Source organism: Colius striatus, chromosome 6, assembly GCF_028858725.1.
Source record: "Colius striatus isolate bColStr4 chromosome 6, bColStr4.1.hap1, whole genome shotgun sequence".
NCBI classification, from domain to species: Eukaryota; Metazoa; Chordata; class Aves; order Coliiformes; family Coliidae; genus Colius; species Colius striatus.
Window position 1 is genome coordinate 21,927,081 of NC_084764.1, and position 19,665 is coordinate 21,946,745.

The following is a 19,665-nucleotide window of genomic DNA, read 5'->3' on the forward strand; positions in this document are numbered from 1 at the left end:
AGGGACTCCACTAGATATAGGCCTCTAAATAGACCCTGTCCCATTGATCACACCTCTGGCATCTTTCCTTCAACCAGTTAACAATCCACCTCACTACCTGATCGACTGTGGATGTTCCACCCCAGGTGACACACAGCACTTGAGCTCCCCAGCCCTGGATGTGTGAGTGCCTAGAAAGCCAGCCTGTTCTGGGGTTGAGCTGCTGAAAGAAGGGATGCCCAAAAAAGATGTGACATGTCTCTTAGTTTATTGTACTTTGAGATTTATAGGTGGTAAGTGCTGTGGGGTTTTTTACAGATATTCTAGAACTCTAATATAATTTACAGTTTCATTTGTAGGGAGCTGTTTCAAATCTGTGCACATTCTTCTAAGATATTTTAAAAGAAAAGCCAACAGCAATAATTAGTTTGGCATTTTCCATGTTTTCTAAAGCACATAAAAGGGTAATGACTTTTTTTAACCAATCTTACATAAAATCAGGTTTCACAGGAGTAAGAGGACTTAAAAGGCCTGCATGGCCATCAGTGAGAGATGTAGTTCCTGCTGAAAGCTCAAAATAAGGACAACTATTATATATATAATTAGGGGCAACTGACACTTCAGTTAAAGTGATAAAAAAAGAACAATATCAAGATTTGATTTACGGAAACTACTCTTAGCCTATAATTAATCTGACCAATATAAAACTCCAGACTTTTACAGGATCTGATTTCCCAGTAGATAAGTTAGCTATTTTTGTAGTGCTGAAGAAACACAAAATTGTTTTAAAATATATTTGATATGCTCTATGAGTATATTGAAATACAACATATAACTAGTTTTAATGGGTTTTGATCATAGGTTGCCAGATTTCCTTAATTCAAGTGAAATTTGAGAACCTCTTGAGAATAATGGTCTCTAAAATGAAATATTACTTGGTCAGTCTACTTCATTTATATTAAATTTATGGTTTACTTTTTTAATATGAGAAGGTAAATGAAAGTGGGTCAGTAAAATGATTGCCCTTACACACCTGCTGTAGTTCACTATGCAAATGGATTCAGGAAATGCCAGATGTGATTGAAAACTCTTCAGATGGCCCAAGTGCTGTTTGAACAGCACCTAATGTGCAGCACTTCTGGCAAGGAACAAACACTCCTCATCTTATTGCAATATAAATAAAATTATTCTTCAATGTAGGGACTTGGCGATTTGATTTTCAATGCACGAGTGAGGAGGTTGGAAAAATGAGTTTTGATGAGGCTTTTCCATTCATAAGAATGAAGGCCACATTGTTGGCTAATGCTTGTCCTGCCTGCTTGTGCATGCGAGTAAGTATATTGGAATCCACGCCAGCTCAATTTCCATGAGGGTGTCAGAGCAATTATCCTATAAATGGACATAGAAGGGTCAAGCTGCCTGCTCAGAAGCTAACATCACTGGAGAGCTGTGCACAACACATAAATTGTTCACCTCTCAGAAGCTACATTGAAGACTGCAAAATGGAAAGAGATTTCTTCCTACATGTTTTAGAATTCATCTCCAAGTGTATATAGCTCATGTCTGGGCAAAGAAATTGAATAAACCACCGTAACTCAACATTTTCTCTCCCATTTTGGAATATTGTGTTTTATGCACAGGACTCTCAGGAGTTCTGACTTTTTTGTGCATCAGTTTTTGGTATTTCCTACCAGCTTTTCTTCTTCTGGAAACTTAACCACTGTTGTTTGTTTCTGATATTTCTAGTGGAACGAGAAAATGTACAGAAGAGGACCTTTACCAGATGGATAAACCTACATTTGGGAAAGGTAAGACTGACAAACAGTCTTGGTACTGAGATACAAGGATACAACCGTAGACAGTTTGCAGTTAAGTCCTTTTAAAGTAGTTAAAATTTGGAAACAAAGTTGACTGCTGTGCATAGGTTGACATTTGGAGGAGAATGAGGGGAAGCTGTTTCTGGGTAAAGGGAAATTGCTTTGCAGGCACAACGAATGTTTGACTGGCTTTAGTTAATCTCACGTGCGTTTAAGTTTTTAATGCTACTGGTTATTAACATGAGGCTAGAATTTTCCCATAGAACGTACCCAGCTAAAATCAAATGTGGTTGAGGCTGCTCTGAGGTGATGATGTCTGTGTTATTCCCTGGACTGGAAGTTTGAACATCTGAGGTATCATGACCAAAGGTTCTTCAGAACCTGGCTTCATCATGGATGTGCAGACAGGAAACATGAATTCCCTGTCAGATATGTTTTGAGAGGTTTGTATGATGGGATTTTACAAATCCATCTGTGTTAGAGAACTAATGTTAGAATATCACTTCATATTTTTAAGATGTTATTGTTTCTTAGTCATGCCATAATATGGCTATAAAACCTAATCATACTGTTCTTACTGATAGTAGATAAGGGCTAACTCTCCTGAGTAGTCTGCCATCCAGAGAACAACTAAAAAGAGAACGAAAATTCTTAATGTTCATGAGCAGTCTTAACTTTGACTGGAGTTTGAGTTTCACAGTGCTTTTAATATCTGTGACTAAATTTAATAAAATACGGATAGACACTAAGTTTGAGCTACATGCCAACTCTTTTAGCTCTTGTAGTTTAGTTCTTGTTTAGCTGTTGTAGTTCTTGGGATGTGATTGCATTTCAGACATAGTGAGGGGGTTTGAGAAGAAAGGCATCACATAGGTAGTTGTTTAAGTCCACTACTCTGCAGTGAGTGTTGCTGTGGGAGTGAAGTGATCCTCTTAAATCTCACTGGAAAATCAGAATAGGGCTAGCTGGGAATGTTTTGACTACCAATTGCTCCCAAAGGTCTCTCAGAACAAAGACAGTGTTACGTGATGCCTTCATGAGTCAGGCTCTAGGGCTTTAACAGCAGTTTTGGAAGTTGTTAAAAAGGGTTGTCAAATATGTGACTGTGGAGAAGGTCTTTCATTTAAAGGAGGAATTAGATCATGAAAAGCTGTAGGGTGCTGTTAATTCTGCCATGCCAAGCATATGAAGCCTTACAAACTTTGTGGGCAGGTGAACTGTTTTCTCTGGAGTGCATACAATTTTTTTTTTCCTCCCTAGTTCAACAAAGAAAAATGCTTTTTCTGAAGAAAGGATAAAATGCAATGCTATATTAATGTTTTTCCTCAAAGTGATATAATAAACATACCCATGTAAATAACCAGAGCTTTGCTGAAGCTCTCTCTCATTACAGGATATCCCTTGAGAACACCTACAGAGGAAAGTGGCTTCTGCTTCTATACTCAAAGAAGCACTTACTGCAGAGTGGCTTCTTTCTTATAAAAGCAACAGTGAAGTCCTCTTCTTGTACTTCTTTGGGAATCTTAGGGTGTGTCCTCTTTTGGACCAGACCATCCCATTTGGATTGTCTTTTGAGTGGAGCTGTCCCTGCTGGTCATGCCACATTGGGGGTAGTCTGCTGGGGGTAGTCTGTGTATTCTGAGTTCTGGTTTTTCTTGTCTTAAGTACTGGAATAATAATTAAAAAAAAAAAGGTTTGAAGCTTTCAGATAAGTGATTTAATTTTGAAATGAGCCGTATTTTCTTTTAGCATGGAGCATTGTTTAGTACTCTTGGCTAGATTATAGACTAGTAATGAAAATATAGGGTCCCTATTTGCCAGAAGCAGTTCTTAATTGAACGGTAGTGCACTGCCCAACCAAAGATTAAAAGATTGGGCTCTTTAGGGACATGAGTGAGTGACACCTGAACAGAGTTTAATTGCTGCAGCTCAGACTACCCCTAAGGACTGAGCTGACTTGACTGTGCCTCGCAGTGCACACGTCATCAGCCACAGTGGTGAAGTGAGGAGATGGTTCCCTTTGGAAGAGTTTACTGAGAGGAAAGAGACACAATACAAGAAATTGTTCTCTAAAGTACTTAGAAAATACTGGGAAACAGAATAGCACCAGCAGAAACTTTACAGAGGAGACAGGACACTGTGGGCAAGCTTATTCCAGCATAAAGTCGGATTTGCTTCTGCTAGATTTAGTCTGAGAGATCAGCACCCAGACTTTGGGTGGTTATTTCATAGGCAGAGTATTTAGGGTGAGATTCTGTTATGGGAAATCTGGAATATGGGAAATCAAGGAAGTCCTTGTCTGATCTCAATTACATGAGTTTTAGCTCTGATTCCTTGGACAGAATTGCCACTGATGTAAAGAATAGTCATCCCTTTCTTCCTGCAGGCTAAGATTTTCTTCTACTATCTCTGTCTTGTAAAATCCTCATTCTTACTCTCAGAAATCACAGTGATTTACCAAGTGGTACTGCTTTCAAGGCTATCCTATTTCTTTGCTTCACAGTGCAAGCCTCCTCTGAAAGTGAAGGACTTGTTTATTGATATACGAGATGGCAAAATCTTGATGGCGCTACTGGAAGTCCTGTCAGGACAGAAACTGGTATGTATGCAAGAGGGGGAAAACTCTGTAGGTATAAAGCTCTGTACTTCATGAGCAGCAATGTATAGACATCCGAGGAATAAGAGTGAATTTGGTTCTGTTCCTTGGGTATAGTAATAAGAATTCCAGCAGCTTTGTTGTGATTTTCTTATGTTACAGGCTGGTGTCCTCAGTTATAACTTAGATTTCAAGGAAATATGTAAGTAACAATGAGGTGTAAATCATGTGTGATCAGTGTAAATACTCCCACCCCTCAGATTTTTAAGGCTTTAGTACATTAATGGTCACATATTCCCTTTGGACATCACCCAAGTCACATTACCAAGAACAGAATACCCAAATTCTCTTTGTATTTTGTCTAACAGCATTGTGACACTTAACAGGTCTGCTGATGCTTGGTATGGTTGTTGCGAGTTTAGTTTTGGTGTCCTGGCTCAGGTTTCATTAGTCTTACTGATATGGTCTAAAAATCAGCAGGGAAAAGATTCACTTATCAGAATTTTATTGTCCTTTCTTTGTAAGAGTTCTATAAAGTTCTACATACCAGAAAAGGAAACACTGAGCACAAATATAAATGACACATTACACACGTTTTCTTTCTACATCAGTCTCATCAGGAAGTACTCTCTTCTGTGTGACTATCACACCTGGATAAGAGGAGAGAGCCATTCTGCAGCCAACTCACCACTGCAGAGGCACTTGAAATCACCTGGTGATGGTGTAGTGACTGAACCACTTATGTACTGCAACCTGAATGGCCACTGTTGTTACACATTCAGAACTGCCTGTTTTTTTTAATATTCTTGCAGTTTTGGGGAGCTGTAGCAGAAGTAGCAATATCTCTGTATTCACACAGATTGCATTGAGAGCCAGGCTGGAAAGGAATTAAAAAGGGTTGGGGGTCGGGGTAGGGGCACATAATGGTAAACCCCAGGCTTTGTGCTGTGAAGGCATGGAGGAGGGCAAAGGTGTGGGTAAGGTCAGTTGGCCAAACTTCTTGTGCTGGTAGTTAGGTGTTCTTGCATACATGTGATAAAAGCAGTGTGTCAAAGTGGAATTACAGGGAGACAGGCAAATCTGTTTCATTTCTGCCAAAATGCAGGCTTCTGCCTCCCACCTGCCTGTGCCTGCTATGAAAACTGCTCACACTTCTTAATTAGGAACATTTAATTTAATTCAAGACAAAAAATCTATTACTATGAATTTTCAGGTAAATCTACTCCTGTGACTGAACACGGTTAGGGAGTGATTACATAAATAACCAACGTGGCAGGTCCAAGAAAGTTGTAACATTTGAAGAGCGGGAAAGCTGGTTGCTAACCATGTTTTACCACAGCAAGGGCAGGTCATGTAGTTGCAGCACTTTACTGATCAGAAAAGACGGCAATGATTTTACGTAGATAGATTTCCTTAGCATTATTTGGCTCTGTGTTTGTAGGTTTTTAAGCTTCCTATGATGTGGTGGATAGTTCCACCCTTTTAAAAAACAGCATGGCTCTTATTTTTCCTAGATGCACGAGTACAAGTCTTCAACACATCGCATTTTTCGTTTGAACAACATAGCCAAAGCACTGAAATTCTTGGAGGACAGTAACGTGAGTATTTCCAAAGACAGGTCTAAGTACTTTCTCTTGATGTATGTTGCAAACTGTAATTGTTGTAACTAGTCTGATGTGCTGCATGTGCATAAGAGGAATGTACCGCTTAAAGGCCCCATAAAGTACCTTAGCAGCAAGGCTGAAAAGCTACATAAAAATGCGCGAGAACACCTACAGAGTCTAAAGCCAGGATTATTTGTTCATTTTATAATGTAAAGGTTCAACAGGATTAAAGGATCAGGAACCCAATATTAAAAGAAAATAAAAAGAAATGCAAGTAATTTTTATGAACTGTGCATTACTTCAGTTATGCTGAAGGTAGATGCCTTTCTTTTGTCAGAAATACTTTCAGTATTACAAATCACGTATTTATCTGGTAAACTGCTGTAGTGGCTGATCATGAGTCAAAGGCAAGAGGAAATGAAATCTGGGAACATGACAGAAATGCATAATTCCAAAAATTGAAACCTTATAAGGATATAACTTCACTCATAGCCAGTGTGGCACTACTACAACATCAGTTCCTAAAGTTGTAAGTGACCAAGCAAGATCAGACCCTGTAGCTTGAAATGATTCCTTCCTTTTGTTTTAGTTCTCTTATTGGGACTTTATTCTAAAGCCATATGGATGTGGTCTGTGTATTGAAAACTGTCTGCTCTTGAAAAATATTGAGAAGTCCCTTCCATGTAACAACTCCTAGACATGGTGTACCTAGATCTTTCAGAAAGGGAAAGCAAATACTAGACTACATCTTCTAAAAGATGGTTTAAACTTTATGGGTGAGGAAGTATCCAGTGTGTGCATAGGTGCAAAACCCTGACTCGCACGGAAAGCCACAACAGTGACTGATGTCCCTTTGCTGCTTCCCTGCAATGAGTCTAGCTCTTAATCCTGAGACCCCGTGCCAGCAGTGCCAGCCATGCAGGAATCAGTGCTAGCCATACAGGAGTCCCTGCAAACCCCAATGCAGGAGTAAATATGATCTGAGGTCTTGGAGGATCTTTGTGACATTGTAGATATGAGAAGTTTAAGCTCCTTTGCCTTTTTCCTCACGAGAGGATGTGAAAGGTCAAGTTGTCCAGTAACTCCCAGTTGTTCCAGTCTCATTTCAGAAGCTCCACCAATAGGGGGTGATCTGGTCCTAAATGTGTATGTCTGCATGTCCTGCTGTAGAACCAATAAATCTTTTACATGTTCACATATTTCTTAACAGTTTCCCAGTTGATGCTTTCTACCCAAATCCAGATAAGGTTCACTGGCAGATAAGATTTCTTTTTCTCTGTTAATATCAATACCTTTGAGAACTGCAGCTGAAACATGTCTGGTTACCTGGACCTTGCTAGGGGACAACTTCGAACTTCAATGAGCAAGGCCAGACAGGAAGAACTTTGGACCCAGGTGGCCTTTTAATTAGTAGTGCTAAACCACCTACTTCTCTATGGGTTTCTTGTTTCCTTAAGAGTAGGTAGCCAGTAAGTTCGAGCCAGGTATCTCTACTGGGCTGGGTGACAAACATTAAGCAGCAGTATGAGGGCAGAGCTGACACTGAGAGCAGTCTGATGACAAATGCCACTTGCTCCCCATTTTGGAGAAACTGCGATTCAAATGTGCTAGGTCTTAAAAGTTTTCCCATGCCAAATACCATGGGCTGGCAAGAAATCTGAGCCTTAAACTAAGACAGATAGAGGTATATTGATGGTAAGACTGAAAACTGTTTTGCAAACCACTAGATAAAAGTTATTTTGCTTTCCTTTTTTCAGTTTAACCAAACCGGTTAGTAGAGGGTGGTGATGAAAGTGTTGGCAAAATGCCGTGGCTGCCAAGAGCTTCAGGGTTAGATATTAAACCACAGTGGGTGGAACCTGTCAGTGTACACTTCTGTTGAACTGGGGCAGCAGGGTAATGCACTTCTAAGTGATTCATCATGAACAGGATTTCTAAGTGATAAATGGGCTGTATGCTGGCCTTTAACTTGATCTGGGTGCCCTGTGCAATGCTGACAGCTTCTTTGCTTTCTTTCCCCTCTGTGACCTCTGGCAAAACCAAGTCTGTGTTGTCTAAGAGAATAACATCCTGGTGTTATCAGGTGGAAGAAACCTCAGTGTGAGAAAGTCTAGAGTTTGCTTGCATTAGGCAACCCTATCCTTTGCTAGGTGATTTAATCACAGCTTTGTGACAAGCTGTGTAAGGTGAGATAAGCAAGGAGAAAAGAGATGCATAGCAAACCAGAAGTAGGCAAATCTTAGCAGCATCTTAATTTTAGCATGGGAAGTGACTCTGCTTTTTAAGAATAGGATTCACTGGTGGAGGGCATTGTCTTGTTACATTTTTGTATGGAGGAAACGCATTTGTAGTCTTGAGGATGCAGAACTGGGCTCTCTTCTGTGCTGCAGACTGCTCTGGGTGCTTGAGATAAGAGTTCCATGAGCAGGGTGGTTATGATCAGGGCAGATTATCATTAACATAAGATTTCAGCATTGCTTTTTGTCTGGCCAGTCAATGTTATAAGTGTTCTTGACATATCCAGTAGGCTCAGAGCAGTTTTTGCGTTTACCCTGCTTCTTTGAATTCATCTCTGAATTTGTGATCTATTCTACAGGTAAAGCTGGTTAGCATTGATGCAGCAGAAATAGCAGATGGAAATTCCTCTCTGGTACTTGGACTAATATGGAATATAATCTTGTTTTTTCAGGTAATAAAACTTAAATACTTTAATCATAGGTGAACAATCTTGATGGTTCTATTCCAGTTGAATACTGATTTTTAAATTGATTTTAAATGCCGAAGAACGTAATTAGGCTGAGCTTTCCTCTCCTTATACACACTGATTTTACACCTGCAGCTGCTTTCATTTTACTTCATTGGACTTATTTTGGTGTAAACAGGAGACAGTTTAAGCCCTTGTTTGACTTGGACCAGAATTAGAGCTTCAGATTACTACTTTGCCTTCTGTCCTGTGACTTCTCAGGGTTCTGTTGCAGATTCCCTGGATTTGAACCAACACCTTGGGTTTGGTCCCAGGTCACAGTTTATTTTCAATAACCCTTTCTGGATTTGGTCCAATGTGGTGGGAAATTCCATGTAGAATCACTGATCTCTAGAGACTGACTTAATGTGGCAAAAATTCACAACTGATACAGATGGCCAGATGGAAGATGTTGAACGGAACTGATAAAACTGATTCGAGCTTCAAAATTGATTTAGCCCCAGGCTCAGATTAAAACTACTCCTTACATGTATTTTGAAAATGGCCTTCTATGCAATACTAAATTCTAATGAAGGAGAGGAGAGGGAGGATTCTGCAACTCGCCTAAGACTGTGATGCTCTTGTATTCTTGGGCTCATTTGAAAAAACAACTTTAAGTGTAAGAAATAATCTCAGAGTTGCACGGGGTTTTCTCTCCCTGGCTGAGCTTCTCCAGCTGAACAGTGCTGCACAGCACCAGTTTGGCCAGAGATCTTGTGACCGGAATCTGTTGCCCCAGCAGCAGAGGGCACTGGGGACCTGAGTGCAGCAAACTTGATAGTCTGGACTCTAATGTCAGTGCTGACCAAGGACAGGAGTGCTGCAGTATTTCTTGACTAAAAATATTTTACTCAAGCAAGTCCTGTGAAGAGAACAATTTCAGTTAAACTAAGTTTTCTTTCAAGGACATCTTTCTTTGCTTTTTGTTTAATGTGAATTTGCTCAGTTCAGCCGGAACTGATACCTTGCCCTTCCTGTTTCCTCGGGTTGCCAGCTGGACTGCTGCTGGCTGTCACACCTGTGCAATACAAGTTGAGAGTTATAATGGACAAGGTTATAACTACCTCTTTAAATTCAGTTATGGTGCTGTTATCTTTGAAGTTTCCGTGAGAAACGCACTGAGTTCTCCATGCAGCCAGTGTTAAACCAGAGCGCTGTGTGTTTCGCCTTTTATTGCAGATTAAGGAGCTGACAGGCAACCTGAACAGGAACTCCTCCTCCTCCAGCCTGTCCTCTGGACCCAGTGGTCCAGAGTCAGACACATCTTACCCCAGCACTCCCAGCGTGGAGAGAAACATGTCCATTACAGTGAGGGATCAGCGGAAAGCCATCAGAGCCCTTTTAGTTTGGGTTCAGAGGAAAACCAGAAAGTAAGCAAATAAACCCTTGTATAAAATCATGTTTTGTCACACACCCTTTTGAAGCTGTCTCTCCACTCTCCTGCCCTGTATGTGCATGGCTGCTTTGGGCTTTGAAGTTTGCAAGCACATGGGTTTGCAAGCACATGTCTCACTACGGCCATGTGTCTATAGCTGCTTTCTGACCTTGAAGTGTCTGCATTGCTGGCTTCAACATTTGAGTGTTAAATGTTAACTTTCACTAATCTGCTTGGTGCTATTTAAAACAGGAGGGTTTTTTTCTCCCCCTACCTTCTGACTTTTGTGCAGTCTATTTGTTATCTTCTGCTAATTAAAGGGTAGGCATAAGCAAGGGGTGAACTGAAAAAATAAATATTAAAGACTTTAGCAATAGCCTTTTAAATTAAGAAGCAGTCCTGAGGGAGCTTCTCTGTGAACTACAGAGCGCTTTGAAGGACAGAGACCCTATTTGGGTCTCTCCTCAGAATTAAAGAGGAAGAAGGGGTGAATCTTAAGTCACTTCTCATGAATGTGTAACATTTGGGTCCATTTCCATTGCTCAACATGTCTCTCTAATAAAAAAGCAGTTCTTTCACTAAAGCATTTTGTCTAGTAATGTTTTAACCTGGCAGAGTTACTGTTGGGTTAAAAAACTTTAGTATGTCTAATGCATGTGTAAATGCTTGGGGAGTATTTAACATATATTATTATGTGAAGTGATGACTGCTAGGAAGTTTCAAAAAGGGCAGGGGTCAAATTTATACAAGTTGAATAACTGAATATTTCACATTTTTGTCTGTTGATGCATTCAAATCAGCCTGTGGAAACAAACGTTCCATGTCTATTGTTGAAGATACACACTTACATCTTAAATACTTGGCCCTGTGAATCACATCATCCCTTGGTTATTTACAGTGAAGCTAAAGGTACTTGTTGTGTAGATAACTGTGTCCCATTGAGATTTACTGGTTTACTGCTGCCAGTGCAGACTGTAGAGGAAGCGCAGGCTTAGTTTCAAAATAATGCTGATATTGCCATTAACAGAGAGGTTGTACAAGGAAAGTGAGGATCAGAGAAGCAGAGGCCACAGACTTTTCGGACCAGCCAAAGAGTACGAATTGAAAACATCTAATAGGAGAAAATTGTTCTTTTAACTGCACTTTTAAAAACATAATAGTGTCATTATAATCCTGTTATCCAACGACCTGTGCAGAATTTTCTAGTCTAGGGCTGTATTTCATTGCAAGTTTAATGGTGTTTCTTTCCTTCAAAATTTCAGGCATCTAACACACTTGTGGTTTATACATATACTCACACTATTTGCATTTGGTAAAGTACAGTTTTCTGCTATGGAAGGCCAAGTACATAGGAATGTGAATCATTTATGCTTATGTTTTTAAATAGTCAAGATTTGGCAGTCTTCCCAAGCTATGGCATTCAAATGCTGGAGAGCAACAGAAACAGGAATCACACAGAGACATTTGGTTTTGTGAATGTTAAATGTGGTTGCTGAGTTCTTGAGGGCTTTGTTTTTACTAACTACTTCCTACAAGCAGGTTGATGTCAGCTGTTAGCCATATCAATCCAGTTTGTTAATCTTTGTGTTTTATGGACTTATTCTGTGGATTTCAAAATTTAAAAAGATCTCAAATGTGACTAGTGCTACTTTCAGGAGTCTTTGAAAATGATGATGCCTTTACTTGGGATTTTGTAATACACAACCAGCCATGTAAACTATATGTGATTCTGTTCAGGTACGGCGTTGCAGTTCAGGACTTTGCCAGCAGTTGGAGGAGTGGCCTTGCTTTTCTAGCTATCATAAAAGCAATAGACTCTACTTTGGTAGACATGAAGCATGCACTGGAGAAATCGTCTCGAGAAAACCTGGAGGATGCTTTCAGCATAGCACAAAATAAACTGTCTGTTCCTCGGCTCCTAGAACCAGAAGGTAAAATGCTTACATCAGCTTTGTTGGGTTGCATTCAAACTAGAATGAATTCATTAATACTGTATAGCGCTACATACCAAAAGCTTCCCAATGATTAGGCTGTTGGTATGATCAGTGTGTTGGGTTCATTGATCATAAAAATAAGAATGAATTGTCACTGGCATATAGTCATATGCTTCCAGTCATACTTGTAAGCTCTTTGGGGGTGGAGATCTTACTATAGCTTTAGCTATGTCCACTAGGCCTGGTTAATGTTGAGATGTGATGTGACATCTGTACTACTAGTTAGCATTAATCACCACACTGTTGTGCTGAGAGGTGTCTCAATGCATTAGCACTAATTTGTAATGCCTACAGTCTGTGGAGACTAAATGCAAATGGATTTGCATATCCCAGTTTTTCCTTTACAATGCATATATATATGTTTATAGACATTAACATAAGCATATATGTGTGGATATCAATATATGTAAATAAACGGAGCTACTGCTTGCAGTGTTTTTTATTAAACTCTACTAGACAGGTGTTAGGCCTTGATATTGTGATTGAAAGCACATATTGGTTGGTTTTGCTGTCACTCGACAAGACAGGACAAGAGGAAATGGCCTCAAGTTGTGCCAGGGGAGGTTCAGACTGGATATTAGGAAGAACTTCTTCACTGGGAGGATCATTAAACACTGGAACAGGCTGCCCAGGGAAGTAGTTGAGTCCTCATCCCTGGAGATACTTAAAAGACATGTAGATGAGGTGCTGAGGGACATGGTTTAGTGGTGGGCTTGGCAGTTGCTGGACTTGATGATCCTAAAGGTCTTTTCCAACCAAAATGATTCTATTATTCTACGATTCTAAGATCGCTGTCTAGTGACAACAACATAAATGACAGTGTGCAGGTGGACGAAAAGAGACCCTGATCAGGGTTCAGCATGTGTTTGGAAATATGAAAAAATTAATGTGAATAAGATGTTGAGAACTCTTTTGAGTACTATCAACAGTGAAAAGTATTGTCTCGGAAAAAGAAAAGTGTTTGTAGCCGTTTTACCATAAAGGTAGGGTAAATGTCTGACGATCTGTTCCTCTGCAAGAGCATTTTCAAGGCATGTGTGCTTAAGCCCCGCATTTCTGTCTCCATAGATCTGATGGTGGAATCACCCGATGAACAGTCGATTGTGACGTACGTGGCACAGTTTCTGGAACATTTCCCAGAGCTGGAAGGGGTATGTGTTTACTCCTGCATCACACAGGTTTTTTTAACATTTGCTTTGGCGTACTTAAAGTCAGATATTGCTGTATTTATCTTCTGGGTTTCTTTCTAAGCTATTTAAAATAAACCACAAATTCAGATTTAATTTTTCATATTTTTATTAAATCCAATCAAATGGGCTTTCGTTAGTGATTGTTAAGATTCTTTAGGTAGAACTGGGCTTTTAAACATTTACATCCAATTGTAACTTTCAACGGTTAGAACTGGTTACATAGGACTCTAATACTTTGCTATGGTAGTCTTAAATAAGGCTGGGGGTAACAGGGACTGACGGTGTCAGGGACTGCCAAAGATCTTTTGGAGAAACAAAGCATAAACTTATAGAGGAATTAAAGGAGAGGAGACAGAGAACTTGAGGAAAAATGCAAAGTCCCAGTAACTGGAGAAGAGACCTCCATAAACTGAAAAACTATTATGGAGGCTAAACCTGGTTGAATGTCGTCTGTCTGGGTCCCTCAAATATTTAGGTAGGTTTTGGGTCAGAGTACAAGCATGTAAACAATAGTTCCTACATGAAAGGCCTTTCTTCTCATTCGTTTCTTGACTGAAGGTTCTAGTTGGTATGTATTCTGTAGCTTATAAAATTGGTGGGCATTGCTAAAGCTGTAATTAAAATTATAGTAATAATCTAATTATAATAATTATTATTGTTATTTAGATGAGCAATAAGACTTTTGTTGGCATTAAGATTTGTGAGTATTTCAATGGACAAAGGAAAAGAGAAACTTTAAAAAAAAATATAGTCTATTGGAGCAGAACAATCTAGTATATTAGTATCTTTCAGAGTGGATTTAGTGGATTTGTTAGATTTATTTTATTCCCAGGGTTTGGAATTGTGTCAAAAAGCCAAGTCAGTTGGCTCCGCAGGTGCAGCAGGCAGAGATGAATACATTAACAACTGAGGATTAAGCTTGTCTGCATTCTGATCGTCCTCTACAAGTGGCTTCTTGATGTTGAGCTGTGTTCAACTCACTTGACTTGCCAAATTGGTTTTCCTACTTTCAAAATAAGTCAGTCATTAATTGCTTTTCACTAAGTAATGAGGTGATGGGCTAGGTAAGTTACTCTTTCAGTAGTGTTCAGGAAAATAAAATGATACTGAAGTATGATTTGTCTTTTAATAGTGTATTATCACTTACAGGAAGATTTTACAGATCCTGACAAAGAGCTTCCAATTGAGTCCACATATGTTCACATCAAGGACACACCTTCAGAAAAGGAAGGCAAAATCTTGATTTTAAGTGAGAGTGAAGAAAACATGTATACTGTTAACCATGAAAGGAGTCATCCTGCTCCTCCAAAGGTTCATATTCATGACATCCCTGAGAGAATCCCATCAGAAAACATTCCTGAAAAATGCAACGGGAAGTCAAGTGAAGTGTTAGGTGATCCACTGGAAATGTGTGAAGAGGAGCCTCAGAGGCCTACCTCACTGAAAATTACAGGCTCTGTTAGTTTTGAATCCAATTCCCCTTGGGAGGTTCTAAGTGATAAATTCATGCCAGGTGAAGGGAGCATATCTGACGATTCACTGAAACAGAGCAATGACCTTTCTCCAGCTGTTCTGACAGAACAGAAAAATTCTGCTGACTCTTTTGAAGACTACTCTGAAGAATTAACTAAAGAAACCTCTACTGAATATGACAATGAAACTAAAAGCCTTTCAGCCAATACTTCTTCTTTGAGTCCATTATCATGGACTTCAGGTATACTTACAGATGAATCTATAAATAAAGTAGAAGAGAGCAAAGCCCAGACTTCTATTCTTTTACCAGAAGATACCTCAAAACAAGAAGAAACACACAAGTACGTTCTTAATCTTCTAAATGAGGAAGTACTGAAACTTCCACAAAATGAACATACAAAGCAATCACCTGTCTTTGAGACAAGAGAAACTAATCATTGTTCAATTAATGGTTCTGATCTCAAAAGTGAAGAACTATCTACACAGCACGAAACATCTGATGACTCTCTCTCAGATGTACCTAAAAATCCAGAGGACCTGGACAGCTTTGATGAAATTGAGTCTTCAGCTGAAGTGCTACCTAGTTCTTCGAAAGTATCTGTAATACCCCACAATCTCTTTTATTATCCACATTATAATGTTCCCATATCAGCAGTTTTGAATGCTTATCTTGAGCCTTGTATTGAAGGTTATGATACTGGAACTGGCAAAGCTTCTGAAACAGTAGCAGATGTTTCACATGAGAAGGCCTTACCAGAACAGAACTACATGGAAGATGCTCCACAGCCAGAAGTGGGGAATAATCTAAGTGTCCTTCCATCAGAAGTAGCTACTGAAAATGGGGAGGAAGAAGTAACAGATACTAATAGTGAAATGAATTCTGCTGATGAAAAAGAAATGCCATTACAAGTAGAAGAGTTTGAAACTGAAAAAGATGGCGAAAAAGCCATCAACCATCAGGATTCCACTATTTTGCAACATCTTGAGGTACTTAATTTTTTATTAACAGCATTTCTTTGTGTATAGATGGGGGATTAACATCTGACTTCGATGGTTTTCATTTGGAGAAATACCTAAAATGTACTTGGTTTCCTGTCCTGTAACACTAGTTGCCACAGCCCTCTACTGGAGTGAATGGAATTGCAGATCCCTGAGAAGATCTGACATTAAAAGGGAGAATAAGCCCTATTACTAATAGTGCTGAAAAATGTGAATTTTAATTATGTTTTAAAGTAGTTTGAGCCTTATGTATAATCCTTAGGCATAAAAGAAGTTATTTCTAATGATTTTTAATGACATTAACAGAAAGCAGTACTGCTGATATAGAAAGGATACAGGCAAAGGTAATTTTTGTCTGAATCCAAATAAGTTTGCCTGCAAAAAACTTAAGCCAATTTGAGTAGGATTAGTTACTTGGGTAAAATTAAGGCTTGTCTGCACTGGAGAAGGAGTTTGGGTTTTTTTGTTATTTATTCTGTGTACTGGATTTAGGCAATTTGCTACTGCATCTCTTCTTGCAAACACTGATTTTGAATTATCTGAAACGTTTTCCAGGAATGATAAGTGTCTATTTAATGCTATTCTACATGTTACTTAGACAAGTTACTTGGACATGTTTTGGTCCTGATGCTTACTAAAGTAATGAAGTCAATTTGCTGTCAGCTTCAAAGGCTAATAGCAGATAGAAGATTAAAAAAAGTCTTAGCGGATTACGTCGAAGAGCTGTGTAATGTCATGACTTCTTATATAAAAAGAACGGACACCTGATTGTATACATGTTGAACTGATGGTACTTTATAGCTCAATGTATCCAAATTGATTTTCAAGAAATTAATTGCTTTTATTCTCTTTATAGAGACTTTCGATTTTGTACTACATGCAATTTAGCTCCTGAGTAGGATACATCACTAAGATATTCAGAAGGTTGGAGAAACAGTCTTGTTGTTTAATGCAAAATGTTTCTTAATTGCAGCAGACCATTGTAGAACACCTCGATGATTTATCAATAGCCATAAAGACACCAGAAAAAGATAGCAACAAGGAGGAAGAGGTGAAAAATGTGTTGAAAGAAGAAGACTTGCCGATCTTAGAAGTTGCCACAGCTGATTTGTCACAAGATAAACTGGAAGAAATTGCTGATTGTCAGGAATTTACCAGGTATTTCACATTAACTTTGTCTTAACTACACATAACTGGTATGAATGCCTGGTCTTATTGAAGTGTGCCCTTTCCATTGGGTGTTTCATGTAGACTTCTTTCAGGAACAGTGTTTTGGGACACATTGGGTTCTTCCTGTTTTTATCTTAAATATGTCAGTTAATTCAGTGCCACTAGGACTTGATTTGACATTGCTATGCAAAACCCAACTGGAACCCCAGTGCATTTTGAATGTGGCAGTGTGACTGTTTATCCAACAGGAGTAGTTAGTAATGTAGATGAAATAATCCATGTGCGTTGTGACACTATATGCAAGCATGACACTGCTTCATTCCAACAGCTATTTGTTGGACATCTCTGAACAAGTGAGAGAGATTGTGGTGGGCTAACCATGGCTGTACAGCAGGTGCCTACCAAGCCACTCTCTCCTGATTCTCAGAAGAATGCAGGGATAAAAAAGGATGAAAAACTCATGGATCAAGGTAAAGGCAGCTTAATGAAAAAAAGAAGCAAAGGATGTGTGTGGAAGAGAAGCAAAAAGACACCAAAATAATAATAATAATAATAATAATAATAATAATAATAATAATAATAATAATAATAATAATAACAACAACAAAACCTATTCTTATTCTTATTATTCTCTACTTCCCACTAGGAGGTGATGTCCAACCACTTCCTGGGAGATAGGGCCTTAGTAGGCGTAGTAGTTGCTTCAAAAAACAAATGCCTTAATAACAAGTATATGTGTGTGTCCCTCTGCCAGTTTCCTCCTTTCTCTTAGTTTCTGAGCTGAGCACAACATCATATGGTATGGAGTATTCCTTTGGTCAGTTTGGGTCAGCTATCATGGCCGTGTTCCCTTCCTTGCCCAGCTGCAGCCATCTGACCTTTAGGGTAGGGGGTTTGGAGAGAAAGCCTTGGTGCTGTTTGAGCACTGTTCAGCACTAACTGAAACATGGGGGTGTTATGAGCACTGTTCTAGCTACAAATACAAAGCACAGCCTGATTGTAGCTGCTATAGGGAACGTTAACTCACCCCAGCCAGACCCAGTACAGAGACACTCAGCTAGCTTTACTCAGTTCACTTCTCTCTTATGTTCTAATTTAGTTCTTAAGTTACGTATTTGAGTGGGACATGAACTGTAGTTTGTTTATGCTTATCAGTGTGCCACTCTAATGAATTTGAAAGAGTTTGCTTAGAAAACCCATTGTCTCCTTCAACCTTTATGTTGCCCAGAAGGTCTGTCAATTTTTTATTTATATAGACAGCCATGAAGCCTTGGGTATACTCTCACTTAAATGCCAGTTATGTCAAAAGTTCAAAAAACCTATCAGGTACCAATTTTCAGGAAAGGTTCCCATTTGAGCATGTGCACATTTTTTTACTGTGGGTAAGATTTTTCCAAAGCTATTTTTCAATAATGTTACTGATAAAGTCAAGTCTATCTTTGTGGTTCTGCATAGCTTAAAATTAACGTGCAGTTGCAGTGGCTCTCTTTGAAGTCAAAGCAGAAGTTAAATTTATGAATTTAAAAACTTTGCTTTTACATATCTTTCAGAACTAGTGGCAGTGATTCCAGCATTTATCTCCGAAAAAGATCTCCTAATACTTCTGAGGAGGTAAGGACGTGGAAATTTACCTATTGCTGTTTCTCGTAAACTCCAAAAGTTCACATACTGTGAAAGGGTCTACTCTGTATTGTGATAATACAAAAGCATTGTGACTTCTAACGATTTTAGTGCCAAAACCAGGCACTAAAATAGCTGAAAAGCTTTACTGAACTCTCCTAAATATATGGAACTGGACCTTATTGAATCTTGAACAAGTACACAAAGGAGTACCTGGTACTACAATTAAATCTGTTGTAACTTTGAGGTGTACTTTGTCATAGCTGTATACCTGCAACAGTTTGCTGCTTTGAAATGCCTTTATTTGCTACTTCAGTTTTTGTTTGTGCATTCTCTGTATGTATGTTGGTGACCTCGCCACAGCCCTGCAAAAATGCTGTGTGTCTCCTGAAGTGCACTTTTTATCAGGTATTGGGCTCTTCCCCTCCTCTTTGTAGTAGCAGTGTACTGTATTATCTCAATAGCAGCAGCTAACCATGAAAGAATTTTAGCTGCGTTGTGAAACTGCATCCTTAATGGCAGATGTATTCACACTGAGCACACTATACAGCTGAGGTCTGGATTTCTATTTTTTAAGTCAGAAGGAAGGGACAGCATCAGCAATATGGGCACACTAAGCAAGGATAGGAACATGGCTCTTTTCAGCACATAATAAAATTCTGACAGTCTAGGAGTTTTAGAGATATGTTGCCACCAATATTCAATGAAATGGAGGTTTCACACAGATGCTTTAATTTTGCAGTGCTGTCAGAGCTACTAGAAATAAACATGAGTGAGGGGAGCTTTATTTCAACTGCAGTTTAAAACAAAAAAAATCTTATTTCACAACTTTTATTCCTTTTCTGTGTGTACCAGACTGCAGTGGTGGATGTGCTGGCAAGGAATAAATTTATAAGCACACTTTAATTTATTTGAACAAACATTAGACATCCTCTGCATAAAATACACACACAATTACCATATTTGTGACATGCTAAACTCTTTGCTTTTTTTGCTATAATCTATTCCTGGTTTGTTTAAGGAAACCTATGGTGTAAACGAGCAGAAGACCACAGATATGGATGAAAATCCTTTGACCAACAGGTGAGTCGTTGTTATTCAGACA

At 39.0% G+C, this 19,665-nt stretch overlaps 1 protein-coding gene across 1 annotated transcript in view; it reads left to right on the plus strand.

Moving 5' to 3' along the window:
- Positions 1-19,665, plus strand: part of CLMN (calmin) — an 80,062-nt gene that overhangs the window by 50,595 nt on the left and 9,802 nt on the right. Inside the window, exons 2-12 of the mRNA XM_061998370.1 lie at positions 1,726-1,787; positions 4,300-4,395; positions 5,907-5,990; positions 8,593-8,685; positions 9,919-10,109; positions 11,852-12,045; positions 13,177-13,259; positions 14,448-15,758; positions 16,744-16,928; positions 18,491-18,551; positions 19,582-19,643. Coding sequence (XP_061854354.1) covers positions 1,726-1,787; positions 4,300-4,395; positions 5,907-5,990; positions 8,593-8,685; positions 9,919-10,109; positions 11,852-12,045; positions 13,177-13,259; positions 14,448-15,758; positions 16,744-16,928; positions 18,491-18,551; positions 19,582-19,643 — 2,422 coding nt within the window. The remainder of the gene's footprint in view (positions 1-1,725; positions 1,788-4,299; positions 4,396-5,906; positions 5,991-8,592; positions 8,686-9,918; positions 10,110-11,851; positions 12,046-13,176; positions 13,260-14,447; positions 15,759-16,743; positions 16,929-18,490; positions 18,552-19,581; positions 19,644-19,665) is intronic.